We start from the raw sequence: 16,943 nt of genomic DNA, 5'->3' as shown, positions 1-16,943 counted from the left end.
TAATAAATTGTGACTCATCCAATCTAATTCCAGGCTGGATGCTGGGATTAATTAAAAAGAACATCCAAATATCCTCCCAACTGCGAGAGAAAGCCAAGATTCAGAGGGCAAGTGTTCACCTACTCAGCACAGCTGAGATGGCAGCATGTGATTTATCCTATGACCTGAGACCATCTGAACCTGAATTATAAGTGCATGGGACAGGTAAAGAGATGAGTATTGGGGCCACCAACCTGCACTACCATAAGAGGAGTTTGCATGGGGTCAGCCTGGAAAGGTATATGGATTACCAGCTTGTACAGGTGGAACAGAAAAGCATCTTCGCCTTCTTCCAACTCCCTCCCCATGCAGTAAGTAGGTCCCAGGCCTGAAGGGACTACCTAGGGTCTTGAAAAGGCCCTCTATATCTGAGGACTTCCACCTCACGGTTTCAACCAACTGTGAGCCAAAAATATTCAAGAAAAACAATGTGTCTATACTGAACATGTACATAGGTTTTTCTCTTGGCATTATTCTCTGAATGATACAGAATTACTATTTAAATAGTAATTATATTGGGCTGGGGATGTGGCTCAAGTGGTAGCGCGCTCGCCTGGCATGCGTGCGGCCCGGGTTCGATCCTCAGCACCACATACAAAGATGTTGTGTCCGCTGAAAACTAAAAAATAAACTTTAAAAAATTCTCTCTCTTTTAAAAAAGTTATTACTACACATTAACATGCATGAATAAAATGAATTTTAAAAAATAAATAAATAAATAGTAATTATATTGATTTAGGTGTTATAAGTAATCTAGAGATGATTTAAAATATATAAGAGTATATAGTATTAGTATTTGTGTGAAGGTAATATACCAAATACTGTGCTGTTTTATATAAGGGATTTTGGAATCCAAGGAGGGCCTAGAAACCAGTCCCCCACAGAGAGTGAGGGACAACTGCACTTGGGACTACAGTATCTTAGAGCATTATTTCTAAATGTTCCAACACGACACGTCAAAAAGGCAAGATTTCAGCAGGGGTGAGGCAAGCCCTACAAAGAATATGTTTGGTGGACATTCCTCAAGACAGCCCCCTAAGCTCCTTCTGGGGACAATGCAGTAGGCCCTTTGCTGACCTACAGGCCTGGCATACTAATCCCTGAACTGTTTACCCACCTGGTTCCTGAGTTAAAGCTTGGTCAGAAGGTCCCTGATCTCCTAGACTACAGGAAATTCATTTTCGTTCTCCTGCACAGTATCCCAACTGTTCTGTCTATGGCAACTTCTTAGAGGGCTAGGAACGTGGTTCAGTGGTAGAGTGCTTGCCTAGCACTTGCAAGGCACCAGGTTTGATCCCAGCACCACCAAAAAAGAAAAAAGTCCAATTTGCAATTATATTGGTTTGCATGTTTTTTTGTTTAACGTCTGTTTCCAAAAAGGTCCATGAGTGTAGGACCATATCTGTTTTGTGTGCCTTCATATATATAGCACCTAGCATGCACCTGACCCCACAGTGAGCATTCAAGAAATAAGCAGTCAGGTTCAAAAGCATTCTCCAGCCTGTGATCTCTAATACTTTGTATGTTCTTTCCAATCCAATCCCTTGTCACCTCCTTCACTTCTTTAAAGAATAGAATCTGCCGGCATGGTGGCCTGCCTATAGTCCCATCTACTCAGGAGGCTGAGGCAGCAGAATCACTTAAGTCTAGGAGGTTCAAGTCTGGGCAGTACAGTGAGACCTGTGGAGTAGTGAAGTCCAGGGAGGATAAGGAAAGGGAGGGATGGGGAAGGGGAGGAAATGCTGAATGAATTAAACAAAATCACGCTATGTGCATGTATAAATACACCACCGCGAATTCCACCTTTATGTATATGTAGAAAGCACCAAAAGTAAATAAATAAACAAGCGAAAGAAAGAAAGGAAGAAAGAAAGAAAGAAAGAAAGAAAGAAAGAAAGAAAGAAAGAAAGAAAGAAAGAAAGAAAGAAAGGAAGGAAGGAAGGAAGGAAGAAAGAAAGGGAACTGTGCCAAAGGATGGAATTTCAAAATCCACCAGTGTCTTCCAGAAAGGCTAAACCCTAAATGGCATGTGAAATCATCCTCTAGGATCAGGACCTAGAAATAAAACTCATTTCATTAGACTCATTGTGCCCACATCATTTCCAAATCCAATTTTTTAAAAAAACATTTATTTTATAGTTGTAGGTTGACACGATACCTTTTATGTTATTTTTATGTGGTGCTGAGGATCAAACCTAGTGTCTTATGTTTACTAGACAAGCACTCTTCCACTGAGCTACAGCCCCAGCCGTCCAAATCCAATTTTTTTTTGGCATGTTTTTATTTTATTTCAGCTGTGGATTTTTAAGCACATGCCCAACAGGAAAAGACCAGGTAAGTGATTACACATGGGAACAGAGAGAGGGACCATCTATGCCAGGCAGAATTTCTAAATGATCTCCTCTCTCAAACATACCCACCCTGATGCCTAAAATGTATGAGAAGGTGCCATGTCCCTGATTATCTCAAGTCATTATGGCAAAGCTGACCTAAAAAATGGTGATCACCCAGGTGAGCCCCATCTAATTGCATCATCTCAAAGCAGAGTACTTTCTCTAGCAGTGGCACAAGAGAAAATCAGAGAGATTTGAAGCTGGGGGAGATCTGACACCCCATTCCTGCCTAGAAGATGGAGGGGGCTATGAGAAGGAATGCAAAGGAAACTACCGACTCTCAAATATGTGGCTGGATAATGACCTCAGCCCAGTTCTTGCAGACCACCCTATCTCATCCTAGCTGAGAGGATCCCCTTTAGCTATGCACGGCTCTGTGGAATCTAGTGTCCGTCAAAAAGGGACAGCATTGCCGTGATTCTCCTGTCCTTTATGAGACCCACACTTCCAAGATTCAACAGTCACATGAGAATTTGAACAACTATATATAAGTGAGATACTATTATTCTTAGAGAGTAAGCAACATTCTTTTCTGGAAGAGTTAAAATACAGGGACTTCACATATTCTTTTCCCAAAGAAGATTTATTTATGTGTCAACTCATCTAATTCCAACATCAACTTTTTTAAAGTTGCAAGGATTTGAAAAGAAGAGTCCATGAAAAGTCTTCAGTATGGAAATATCAATCATGGGGAATAAAAACCCTGATGAAACAAGAAGAATTGAACAGGCAATGGAGACCCACCACCCTCTTGGTGGTGAGGCAGAGCCTGGGAAGCACAAGGCAGTCCTGATAAAACGCACCCCCTGCCCCCACTGTGTCCCTGCAACCACCGCACCTCAGGAGCCAGGGCACCAAGGAATGTAAACCAGTAGAAGACCCACCCCAAAGTTCTGGCAAATGAGGAGCAGGAATACAAGCCTCTTTCAATTCAACAAATATTTACTGAACCGCTGCTACGTGCAGCAAGGCACTACACTAGGTCCTGCTAAAGACACAAAGATGAATGAGACACACACAACCCTCAATGCTCCTGGGCCAAGAGCCTCTCCCGCCGCATGCCTCCCCACGCAAAACCAACAAACTGGCAAAAGAAGAATTAATTCCTCCGGAGTCTCCAATTCATCATTCTTTTCCAAATGTAAAGAAAAAACTGTATGATTTGATTTAAAATAAAACTTTTTCTGGCTAGGAATATCTCTCAATAGTAGAGCATGTGCTTCTAGCGCTTGAGGCCCTACACTCCATCCTAGAACAAAACAAAACTAAACTAAAAATCAACCTGGACCTATTCTTTCTTTCTCCCCCACAAAATAACAAGTATTTGCACCATATCCTACTCTGGGTTTTCATGTAAGAATTTTACCATTAGGATTGGGGATGTGGCTAGGTGATAGGGCATTTGCCCAGCATTTGCAAGGCCTCGGATCCAATCCCCAAAAGCACAAGAGAAAAAAAATTGAAAATTTTTACTGCCATTTTGTCATTAAAGTGTTGCATCTTCAAAGGCCATCTGCAAACACACAAAACAGACCCAACCCACAGATATGCCAAAAGTCAGCAAAAAAAAAAAAAAAAAAAAACACAAAATCTGCAGACAAGGAGCCAGTGAGTAAATTCTTGCTCTTTTCACACCCATGGGTGCAAAATTTGACACTCCACTATCAAATAATCAGAGAGTGAAAGATGCCTACACCTCATCAAGGCTCTTCTTTAAAAGGGAGGCTCATCACAGGCTTAGTGTGAAGGAAAACAAAGAACAGAGGACAGAGAAAAACTAAAAGGCAAAAGGCCAAAAACTACTCTAAAGATACCAAGAATCATAAAAAACAAAACAAAACAAAACAAAACATGTATGGACTAGCTGTGATAGACAAAGATGAAAGTTACTGGCTTAAAAAAAAAAAAATTAAGGGGTTTGGGGATATAGCTCAGTTGGTAGAGTGCTTGCCTCAAATGCACAAGGCCCTGGGTTCAATCCCCAGCACCACAGGAAAATGACCCAGTTAAGTGATGTTAAAAGAAATTCCACCTAAAATGTAAAGATCAAAATGGCTAAACTAAGTGGTTGAGGAAAACATACGTCAAAAAGCCCAAAATAAAAGGTAGTTGGTGCAGCTACACTAATTCTAAACAAATACTTTTTGTTTTTTAAGATTTAAAAATTAAGGTATAATTTACATTCAGTAAAATTCATTAAAGGGTACTGTTTGATGAATTTAAACAAACATATACAGTCATGCTGTCACCACCACAATCAAGGCATGGAACATTTCCATTGACCCCCAAAATTTCCTTGGGCCTGTTGGCAGTCACTCACTCCTCTGAACCCACAGTAGCTGCTGATTGGATTTCTAACCCTATAATTTTGCCTTTCCCAAAATGTCATATGAATGGAATCATACAGAATATAACTTTCTGGGTCTGGCTTTTCGCATTTAACATAATGTTTGTAATAATCACTCATGTTGTAGTTGTCCCTTTTTACTGCTCAGACTAAGTAATGTATAAGAAAAAAAGCAGGAGGAAAAAAAACTGGCTGGAATTATAGTTCAGTATAGAGCAATTACCAAGCATGCAAGAGGCCCGGGGTTTAATTTCAACACCATCAAAAAAAAAAAAAAAAAAAAAAAAACAAGGATCACAAGATAAAAGATAAAAGTTCAATTTGCCATAAGACATACTAAAAATTGCACTGCGTTTTTGATTGTTTTGTTGTTTTTTATTTGTTTGTTTTGGTCCTCGGGATTTAATCCGGGGCAATTTACCACCAAGCTATATCCCAACTCTATTTTGAGACAGGGTCTCACTAAGTTGCTTAGGGCCTTGATAAATAGCTGAGGCTGGCCTTGAAATCCTCCTGCCTCAGACTCCTGAGTTGCTGGGATTACAGGTGTGTGCCACTGCACCCAGCCCAAATTTTACTGTCTATTTAGTCAAAGAATCTTGAAATACATACAGCAGAAATTCATGAAAACAATCTGGTCCTTCCTGTTACCACTTGTCACCTCCTCTGATCACTTTCTTTCCCCCTCTTCTGCAAATGAACCAGCTTCCTTACTGCTTTTCCACTCCATCTCAGCCTCTGTAACAGCCTTTCCCTGCCCCAGAGGTACCCTTAGGGTTAAATCCCTCGCCTTTTTCAAATCTTTACTACAAGGTCACCTTACCCGTAATGCCATCCTCAAATGCCCTACTTAATATTATAACCCATTTCTTATGGAATATATATTTTTACATGAATCGAACTTATTTTTTAAATAAAGATCCATGAAGGGGTGGGGAGACACTCTGCATTAATGTGGAAGTCAAGGCACAGACTATTTCCAGAAAGGACTAGGCCACTTGCAGATAGATCAGGTGGGTTTTGATGGCTGCAATTTGGGCAGAATAATAGGAGTAGATGCCAGAGTGACATAACAAACAGGAAATAAGGATCAAAAAATATTGAGACCAATACCTCCACTGTATTTCCAGTAAGTCATGGGTACCTAACTTTATGAAATCAGCACATGTGAAGCATAAAGCAATATAAATTCTGGGTTTTAGTTCTGTGTCTATTTTTATCTAATACAAAATGAAAAGCCTAAATATAGAGTTGTTTCAGCATTTAAAAGGAGTCACTCTACTTAGACTATCGAGTATGCCATCACAAAGGCAGTCACTAAACCAAACCCCAAATCACCACCTCCATCGAACTCGAAACTCTGAGCCATCTAGTTCCAATAGAACTGTAGAGGAAAAGCCCAGCCTCATCACACCAAACCACAGCCACAAATGCACTGGCTCAAGCAACTCCTTTCTTCGCCATCCACGTCTGTCCAAAGCATCTGTATTCAGTTCTGTTTCTGGTCTTTCCTTACCACATACCCAAGCTGCCCAAGCTCTCATGTCTAAAGAGTCATCCAGACTCTTTCTTGTTTGTTTGTTTGACTGGTTTATCTCTACACCCTTTCCCTTTCAGACACAAATTCTTAGAACTAGAAGTCCCAGAACCCAGACACTGCTCTAGTAAAAGTAGAAATATCACTCCTGCATTCTAAACTGGTCATCAGTATCTTGGCCCTGTTGTCCAAGGTCAGGAATACAATGTTCTGTTCTGTGTCTCTTAATTTCGGCTTTTAATCCTCCTTCTACGGATATACTTTCAGAGGAAAGACTGCCCCAGAGCCATGCAGAGCTGCTGTTCACAGAGCAGCTAAATACCCAAGCCAGCCATAGCAGGGAATATGATTTTTAAAGGGACAGATCCTTAAGCTCTTCCCCTACCACATTTCTCATCTCTAAGAATGACATCACAATCCAAGAGTCTAGGAGGTCTCCTATTCCTCCCCACTCTCCAACTTCCTCCATGACTACACATAGGTAGCTCTAGATATTTCTCCTGTCTTCTCTCTATTCTACTACTGCCAAAGACTAGTTTCCAATTCCTCAGTCACTACAAAAGTCCTCTTAAAAAGACCTCCTAGACTCTAGTCTCTGATTCCAATCTTCATCCACTGTTCTGGGAATTCCACATGGCTCCCCTGCACCTAGGGCCTAGAAGATCTCCAGACTCCCTTGCAGGAAAGTTCTAGATCTGATGATTCTAGATCCGACAATGAGAGGTTCTTACAGGACAAATGGCAGAAGTGGTAATGACTGGCAGGGGCTCCAGCAGACCCCATGCCTCAACACCTAGACACAAGCTTTATGCATGTAAGGTGATTCTAGGCGCAGCAGCAGTTTCCTGACATATGGATTACAACTGTAAGGCTGTGACCCTGAAACCAAAGACCAGGGAGGACCCCTCACTTCTGCTGCACCAGGCCACTCAGTGGCACCTAATTCCCCATATTAAATCCCTTTCTGCTTGAAATACCTAGAATGGTTTGTTTCCTACAATTAACCCAACTGATACAGCTTCAAATTCATCCATCAGACTACTTTTCTGAAAAATCATGACACTGCTCAAAATCCAGTGATTCCCATCTCTAAAGAACGAATCTAAAGTCCTCAGTAAAACTTAACAGGCCCTTTGTAAGCTGGTTTTACCTTTTACCACCTCCTATAGCAGGAATCAGCAAACTCTCTGTAAAGGGCCAGAAAATAAAAGTGTTAGTCAGCTTTTTGTCACTGGAACAAATACTTAAGGGAAACAAAGAAAGAAAGATTTATTTTGGCTCACGGTTTCAGCCAATGGTTGGCTGGCTCCATTGCTTTGGGCCTGAGGTAAGGCAGAACACATCATGGAAGAAGGGTGTGGCAGAGAAAAGCTACTCAACTTCTAAGCCAAGAAGCAGAGGGACGAGATACAGTCCTCTCCCTGCAACTGGACTCCACTCTTACAGCTTCCACCGCTAACCTCTCAAGAGTCCACTCAGACTCCAACTTCATCAGTGGATAAATCCACTGATCCAGTCACTTCCCAAATGTCCCACCTCTGTACATTGCTGCATTGGGGACTAAGACCTTAACACACAAGCCTCTGAGGGACTTTCCAGATCCAAACCATGACAGTATATTTTTCAGGCTTTGCTAACCATAACTGTCTCTGTCACAACAAAACTCCGCCATCATTGCAGGTAAACAGCAAGAGACAATTTGTAAACACACGAGGATGGTTAAATTCCAATAAAATTTTGTGCATAAAAACAGGTAATGAAGATAATAAGATTTATAAAACACACATCTGATAATGGTTTGCTATACAAAACACAAAGAACTCCTAAAACTCAACAATAACCTGATTTAAAAAAATGAACAAAAAGACCAAAATATGTTAATGTGCATGTATAAATATGTCACAACAAAACACATTACTCTCTGCATAATTAAGATATATTAACCGAAAAAAAAAGATGAGACAAAAGATCTGAATAGACACCTTCCAAAAAAAAAAAAAACATAGATGGCAAATAAGCATATGAAAAGATGCTTCATTTGACATATCATACAACTGAAACAATGAAATACCAGTAGACACTCATTAAAATAGCAGTATCAGAACATGACAACACCAAATCCCAAAGAGGATGTAGAACAACAAGAACTTCTGCTCATTGCTAGTGGAAAAATGGCATCACCATTTTGGAAGACAGTTTGACAGTTTCTAATAAAACTAAGAGCACCTATGTTCACAGCTACTAGGAAGGCTGAGGAAGGAGCAGGCAGGAGCACTGCTTGAGCCCTGGAGTTCAAGATCAGGCAGGGCAACACAGTGAGACCCTATCTCTTTGGGGAAAAAAAAAAATTCCTAAGAACACTCCTGCCATGCAATCCAGAGATCCCATTTCTTTATATTTAGATAAGCAAGGTAAAAAAAAAAAAACTTCTCTCCACACAAAAACCTACACACAGATATTAGTAAGACTTTTATTCATAATTGCCAAAATTTGAAGGCAAGCAAGATATTTTTCAGCAAGTGAATGAGTGAATAAACCGTGGTACATTCAGAGAATGAAATAGTATTCAGCATTAAAAAGAAATCAAGGGCTGGGGATGTGGCTCAAGTGGTAGCGCGCTCGCCTGGCATGCGTGCAGCCCGGGTTCGATCCTCAGCACCACATACCAACAAAGATGTTGTGTCTGCCGAGAACTAAAAAATAAATATTAAAAATTCTCTCTCTCTCTCCTCTCTCACTCTCTCTTTAAAAAAAAAAAATCAAGACATGAAAAGACACGGAAAAAATATATATTACTACATGAAAGAAGCCAATCAGAAAGGACTACAAATCATGATTCCAACTATATGTCGTTTTGGAAAAGGCAAAACTATGAAAACAGTGAAAAGATCAGTACCAGGGCTGGGGGAAGGGAAGGATGAATAGATAAGCACAGACAGTGAAGCTCTATACGATGCAGTACTAGTGTGTACATTTCATTACATCTGTGAAAACCCACAGAATGGATACCACCCACAGGGGACCCTAACATAACCATGAACTTTGAGTGACAATGATGTGTCAATGTGGGTTTGCCGATTCTAACAAGCATACCTCTTTGGTGGGAGAAGAGTATATAACAGGGGAGGTCATGGGTGGGGACAGGAGGCACATGGGAACTCCGTTCCTACTGTTCAACTTTGCAAAACTGCTCTTAAAAAATAAAAATAAAAACAAGCAGCAGGGCTGGGGTTGTGACTCAGAGGCAGAGCACTTGCTTAGCATATGTGAGGCACTGAGTTTGATACTCAGCACCACATAAAAATAAATAAATGAAATGAAGTTATTATGTCCAACTACAACTAAAAAAATATTTTAAAAAACAAGCAGCGGGGGTTAGGGTTGTGACTCAGTGGTAGAGTGCTCGCCTCGCACATGTAAGACCTGGGTTCGATCGTCAGTACAACATAAAAATAAACAAAATAAAGATATTGTGCCCATGTATAACTTAAAAAATATTTAAAAAAAACAAGCAGCAGGCTAGATTTGGTCAATAAACCATAGTTTTCTATAGTGATCATTCACATCCACACCAACATTACCAAACGACTCCTGTTTCTCGAAGATGCCAAGCTCTCTTATTCCCATTTGCCTTTGCCCAGGCTGTACACTCTGCCTGCAGTGTCATCCCCGACTCCAACTTCACTGGTCCAGCAAAGTCCTTTGAAATGCCGCTCAAGTGTGTGAGAACATCTCTAAATCCCCAGGGTAGATTTAGGTACACTTCCCATAACATCCCTCTTGCATGCGTACATACCAGCACCATGGGATCTGTCACACTGGACTGTGATTTTTTTTCACCCAAATACGTTTCCTGCTAGAGACAGTCCTTGATATCATGAACCAAGACTTTTTATCTTTTTGTGATCATGACCTAGCTCAGCACCTGGCATTCAAAGTGTGGGAAATGGTTACTGCCTTCAACTGCCTTCCTTCCTCCTAGTTCCTACTCAGCTTTCTGGTACTCGCCACATCCCACTAGGCTCATACAGAGGAAATGCCAACTAAATACCTACGAAAAAACAGATCTGAATAAATAAATGTATCATGCAGCATGCGTCACTATAGTTAATTCATAATTAATAATATCAATATATAATTTAATGTGTGATTAACTTCCATGATTACTTTTCAATGTGTGGCTTGGAGAATGCCCTTGTCCACAATCTGAATCTACTCCATACACACCAACTGCTCAGAAACAAGGGTGCAGGCTCCCTGTGAGCAGGGATGGTGTCCTGGTTATCACTGTAGGAATAGATGAATTACGCAGATTCCTTTCTCTTCCCTAGCAATAGTATAATGAGGCCACAGCTAGGTCTTAAGGAAAAGCTGGTGGGCGGGAGGCCCACATGGAAACTGTACAGGTGCTACATTCAGTTTCATGCTCCTTTATATCTACAAATAAAGGAGCTTTTAGTTGTCTCAAAGGAAGAAGGAGTGGCAATGGCCAACAATGACTGAGAGAATGGCCCAGTTCCCAAGGCTTGAGCTCCCAACCACCCCTCTTTCCCTGTCAGCTCTGCTTCCTGATCCACATCACCCACCCCTACCCCCGCCCTCCAGGACTTCCTGAAGTGTTCCCAGCAGGCTCACACTGGACAAGTTTATTTTTCTTTCCTTTCTGGGATAGGCTGTCTGCAGACATAGCCGATGAGCTATTTAGAGCTCACCAGAGACCTTGGGGCTTTATAAGGCTCCAAGAATATAGCTCTTTTAAATCTTCAGAGATCATTAATGCCAAGGCAAGGGAGACAATAAATCTGATATATTTTCATCAAAGCAGGACAACAAAGAAGAGTAAAGGAGAAAGAGTGAAAACTATCACAAGAGGTTCTGAAACTTTCACATTTAAGAGAATCACCAAGAGGAGCATGTTAAAATGCAGGTTTAGACCCAGAGTAGCCAATACTGACGGCTGGCGGGGGACACAGGCAAATCCAAGGCCTCCAGCCTTTCACCCCACCCCAACCCCACATTCACTTACACTTTTATACCAAATCATATATGTACATAATAAAGGAAAATAAGATGGTTAAGCCCCCACATACAGCTTCCTAACCAAGGTCCTTTATACTGTTTTCAGACCTATGAATGAAAAACTTTATGAAGCTTAAAGCAAATTAAGTGTGTTCTTCCTTTTGTTGTTGTTATTCGCTTCCCTTTCTGACTATGGAAACTTTATAGGAACTCCAGCCTGAGGAACCAGCTGTTGGAGGGAGCCTTGGGCAGCACCTGGAGGGCAGCATGGCTAGCCACAGACAGTCTATGGGAAATGGGAAGAAAAGTCACAGGTGACCAAGAAACAGCAAACCACAAAAACACTCAAGACATCCTGGCTTTTCATTCTTCAGCAGGAAATTTCACAACCATTGGTAATCTAACGGTAACTCCAAAGAGAGTGGTCAGTACCAGCAGGGACCCTCTTCTGGGTTCTTTCCTACCCCATATACACTCCACTGGGCCCCTAAGACAGTGTACTGAACCACTGGATAAAAATGACCATCTCTGCAAACTTCCACCTCCCTCTCTCCTTGGTCCTCCCCCTCACACACTGGTTTCTTCTCTCTCATAGTTTTATTCGCCTGTTTGACAAGTCTCTGTTACTTCATGAAGATTGGACTCACTGTAAAGAGTGGAGGCCATGCTCCGACATTCCTGGTGGGGCATACACACAATACCAGATACACAAGACCTTCACAGCCCAAACCCACTTAGGCAAGCTTCCCAAGGGGTCTTGTTCCAGCAAAAGAAGCTAAAACTGAGAGAACTTTAAAGGGTACTGGAGGTACTCCCAGTGCCAACCTGCACACACTGTTCTAGGGGCTTCAAAATGTAAGAGGCATAGCCACCGTGACCCTAGGGTGAGGAACACTGAAAAAGGATGCTGCACAGGATAGCACATTAACAGGCATAATCCTGGGGTTCAACACAAAGCTTTCCTCACTCCAATCAAATACTGAAGAGCATCAAACCAGCCCCCTCGGGAAACCAAGCTCGGTGCTGTGATACAGGACCAGGACACCAGCTTATCTCTGAACCCATTCCTTCAAGTTTCCCCCAAAATTCTCAGATCTAAGATTCCTAAGTGGCAAAAGTGTGGCCTCAGAGGCCAATGTGAAGCATCGATTTAGAATCAATAGCTATATATATATATATATATATATAAACTGGGTGGAATAAAAATAGGTGGCTATTATTGAACCTAGAGAAACCTAAAGGCCTGAAATCTGTCTCTTCAAGGGCAAATGACAAATTCTCCATCACTGCTGTTCAGCTTCCTTAGGTTGGTAGGTAATGCTTTTATTTTTATATCATGAAATATAACATGTGAACACAGGAATATATGAAATATATATTTTTAAAGAAGAAGAAAGTGATCATGTGAGATCCACCCAGGCTAAGAAATGACGTGGCCTTAGAAACTTGCTCTATGTGCTTTTCCTCATTCCCATTTCCTCACAACCAAGATAATCATTCTCCTGAATGCAGGGTGAATTATTCCTATCCATTTCTTTGATCTGCTCTGTGTTTTGTTGAGATGGGGTCTCGCTATGTTGCCCAGACTGGCCTCAAACTCCTGGGCTCAAGCCTAAACAGCTGGAACTACCACATGCCAGCTTCCCCATCCATTTTTTATAGTTTTACCACCTATGAAGGAATCTAGAATAAATGTATTGTTTGGTTTAGCATTTTTAAATTTCATATAAATGGCATCACACAATCTTTTTTTCCTGTGATCTAGTTCTCGTGTTCACATTTTTCTGAGATTCTACCATGTTGACCTAACTGACTTTCAACCACATTTACTATGGGAAAATATTCCACTGTAGGAGCATACAAGTTATATTAACTGTTTATTAATTCAACCAGACCCACTATCTGGTTGCAAACAAATTTATGTCATATGAATTGTGCTATAATGCCATGCTGGCTTCCATGTGGCAGACCAGATGGTAGACAATTAGAGATGCTTCACCCTATTGTTCTTCAAGAGTAAGATATCAGACTAGAGATATAGTTCAGCTGGTAGAGTGCTTGCGTTGCATGCACAAGGCCCTGGGTTCAATCCCCAGCACCAAAAAAAAAAAAAAAAAAGTAAGATCCCAGGGATTTTTGAGATCTTGCTCAGCAAGCAGATGATAGCTCTGCCAAGTAAGTTTGGTAGCTGAATCCCTCAGAGCAAACCCTCCACAGTCCCAGTTCCATAGCTCTACAAAGGAGGACAGAGAGGAAAGGAGAGGCTGCTTTGACACTGCACTCCTCACCTTCATGGACACGTCAGAGCACCTTTGCTTGATCATGGTGCACAGAACAAAGTCCAAGAAAAGCCTACCCTTCAGACAGTGAAAGCTAAATATTTAGTCTATGAGGCAGCAGGCAGAAGCCCATCATTCTCCCTGCCCCAGAGAAGTAAGAAAGCAGAGTATTGCCCTTGAATCTCAAAGGTTCAACTCACCACCTCCCACCCTCTGCCCTTGATAAATGCATTGACAATGCCTCACTTTTCAGGTTTGGGGGGGTGTGCACACAATAGCCTCCAGGTGCAAAGAAAAACAAAAGCCACCTTCAACAAGGGCTCCTGGGGGTGGAGGCCCTTAGAAAGACATACCTCATCTTAGCTGATTCCAACAATAGCCCTGGGAGGCAAGTGATATCCCCTTTTTACAAGCAAAAAAAAAAAAAAAAAAACTAAGGCTCTGAGAAGTTTAGTGATACAGCAAATAAATAACAGGCCGGGATTTGATCTACACTTTTGGGTTCCCAAGCCCTATACTCTTGACCAGCAGACTACTCTATTAACTGCAGAAGTAAGCATATGTGCACAGTGACCTTACACATGCAGAAGATACTGCCTTTGGGTCATATTTCCAAAAAATGTTTGCTGCTGAATGGCAGCAGGCTCTATATGAATACAGACTAAACATTTAGATGTCAGAGACATGTGAAAAATTCAGACTGAGTCCACTAAAGTGCTGCAACAGCTCAGCCGACTGAGGAAGACTCCCATGCCACCTAAGCTCTCCAGAAGTCCCTGGCCCCTCAATAATTCACTGGACATTAACCACCAATAACATCTACCATGCAGGATGGGCACAAGTGCACCCCATCCATTGAACTCTGGCTGCTGTTTTAACAGGCAACAATCCTCAGTGCAAAGAAGGGTTATCAGGATCTATGAATTTCAAGGTTGATAAACTAGAGAAATTCAGAGACTAGCAAATAGGTTGATAATTGAGAGTCTAAACTTGTTAAGAGCTAGACTCTGCCTCCCAGAGGCAAAATTAACATCAGTGTGTTTGACACAAACTTTCCAAGTCCAACTAAAAAACCAAGCAGAGGTCACTAAGTACCGAAGCTAAAATGGCATCACTCGGGAAGAGAAATTCTAGAGCGTTCCTTGCCCCAGCTGGCCACCACTGAGGAGACAATCATGTGAGATCTCATCTGCGTCATGGAACAGGAACAACTTCTCTTCTCCAAGATGTTCAAGAACACCAAGGCAATAACAGTTCTAGATCATTCCTTTGCTGACACAAGATTTGCAATCATATTGCCAATCCTAACCCTGTAAGACCTGACTACTTTTTCCACCTTGTAAGCCATCTAGCAAGTCATGGAAAGTGAGAATGGTCTTCAGAGTGTTATGTAACACCTTTGCAGAGACTTGGAGAAATGACAACAGAGAATAGCCCTTCAGCTTCCAATGATGTTACAGACAAAAGATCCTCTCCTGCCGATCCCACCCAGACACTTTCCAGTTACCACACCTTCATAAACCCACAAAACCACCACTCTGGAGAAGTTCATTGCTGTCCTCGGAGGAATATGTCAAGATACCATTGGTAGGGGCTAGGGCTGTAGCTCAGTGGTACAGCACTTGCCTCACATGTGTGAGGCACTGGGTTCGATCCTCAGCATCACATAAAAATTAATTAATTAATTAACTAACTAATTAAAATAAAGGTATTGTGTCCATCTACAACTAAAAATATATATATATTTTTTTTAAAAAGATGCCATTGGTGTTGGCTGAAATTAAACTCCATTTTTCAAATCATTATTCCCATTCTCTGGGAAGTATTTGGAAAAAAAAATTTATCAGTTATTCACCCACTTTTAGTAGATAATAAAATTTACAAACTATATTCATATGATTGATTATTCTTTTCTTTAAACTTCCCTTGAATGTCTGGGGATTTTGTGCATTGTTATAAACAAACAAGCACAGGGCCCAACCCACTTCTGCGGCTCTCTAGTACACTTAAAGCTATTCTCCTACCTAAAAATTAGGTTGCCATGGAAATGAGTTTTGCACCATTAATTCAAGTAAAGGTGGGAATTCCATGCAAAGAAATTACATAATTTGTGATATGCATAGCAATTATTATATAACACAGACTCTTAAGTACACAAGGTTTTAACCAACACTCAAAAGGGTCCACTGGCCAGGCACAGTGGCACACGCCTACAATCCCAGCAGCCCAGGAGGTTAAGACAGGAGGATCAAGAACTCACGTGAGGCACTAAGCAACTCAGCAAGATCCTGTCTTTAAAAAGGGCTAGGGATGCAGCTCAGTGGTCATGTGCCCCTTGGTTCAGTCCCCGCTATCTCCTCCCAAACAAAAATCCACTGGCCATCCCCCAAAAAGAGAAACACTTGATCAGAAAATTTCACAGCCAAAGACCATGTTCCAAGTACTTTTATACGAATGCCAGAAGGACAACTAGGTTCACCATGACCCCTGATGTATAAAAAAACAATCAAGTTCTCTGTTCAACAGGTTCTTTCAGCCTGGCACAATGGCACACACCTATAACCCCAGCGACCTGGGAGGCTGAGGAAGAAGGATCACAATTTAACAAACCCTATCTCAAAGTGAAAAATAAAAAGGACTGGGGATATAGCTCAGTGGTAGAGCACCACCCAGGACCACACAAAAAAATAAATAAATAAATAAATAAAAGTTCTTTCATCCCAGCAACCAATTTAGTTAAACCCAATCTTTGCCAAGGAACCAATGAACCTTCAAAGAATCCTGAGGTCCCTACTCCCCTCTGGAACTCTTTATCATAGCAAATCAGGTATAAGATATCTGAAAATTTCCAGTAGTTTCTAACATAAATTGTTTTTTGCAACTTCCCAGTGTTTCTTCAATAGCTTCAGGCATCTGTCCAACTCCCTTCTCATCAACAAGGGGGGTCTTACCGGGATCTCCCTCCAAAGCAGTTTGTGCTGGGGGGTTGGTGCCGGTTCTCTGAAGCTACAGTTGTCCCACTGGATTCTCTTGAAGGTGGCTGTGATCCTAGAAAGGGGATCAATCAAAGAAAAGGATGGCAACATTGAGAAGCTCAACCCGTTTGAAAGTTAGCTACCAGGCACAGAACTCCCCTGTATTAGTCACCCACATGATGGAACATGGACATGGTGCCTGTTGTAGCCACTGGCACAAGAAATAATAGGGACAATTATGTGAGATCTTATCTGAGACAAGGAACAGGAACACCTTTTCTTCTCCAAAACATTCAAGAATACCCAAGGTAATAACAGGCAGATGCCTTCTAAATTAAGTGAACTTCAACCTCA

The 16,943-nt window shown here is 41.5% G+C and overlaps 1 protein-coding gene across 2 annotated transcripts in view; it reads right to left on the bottom strand.

Moving 5' to 3' along the window:
• Wwp2 (WW domain containing E3 ubiquitin protein ligase 2) overlaps positions 1-16,943 on the bottom strand; it is a 130,483-nt gene that overhangs the window by 58,965 nt on the left and 54,575 nt on the right. For both annotated transcript variants that reach the window (XM_078032600.1, XM_078032601.1), the window contains one exon: positions 16,566-16,662. In XM_078032600.1, coding sequence (XP_077888726.1) covers positions 16,566-16,662 — 97 coding nt within the window. The remainder of the gene's footprint in view (positions 1-16,565; positions 16,663-16,943) is intronic.

This window comes from Ictidomys tridecemlineatus, chromosome 15, assembly GCF_052094955.1.
Source record: "Ictidomys tridecemlineatus isolate mIctTri1 chromosome 15, mIctTri1.hap1, whole genome shotgun sequence".
NCBI lineage: Eukaryota > Metazoa > Chordata > Mammalia > Rodentia > Sciuridae > Ictidomys > Ictidomys tridecemlineatus.
Note: the sequence above shows the minus strand (reverse complement) of the source record. Positions and strands in the feature narration are given on the sequence as shown.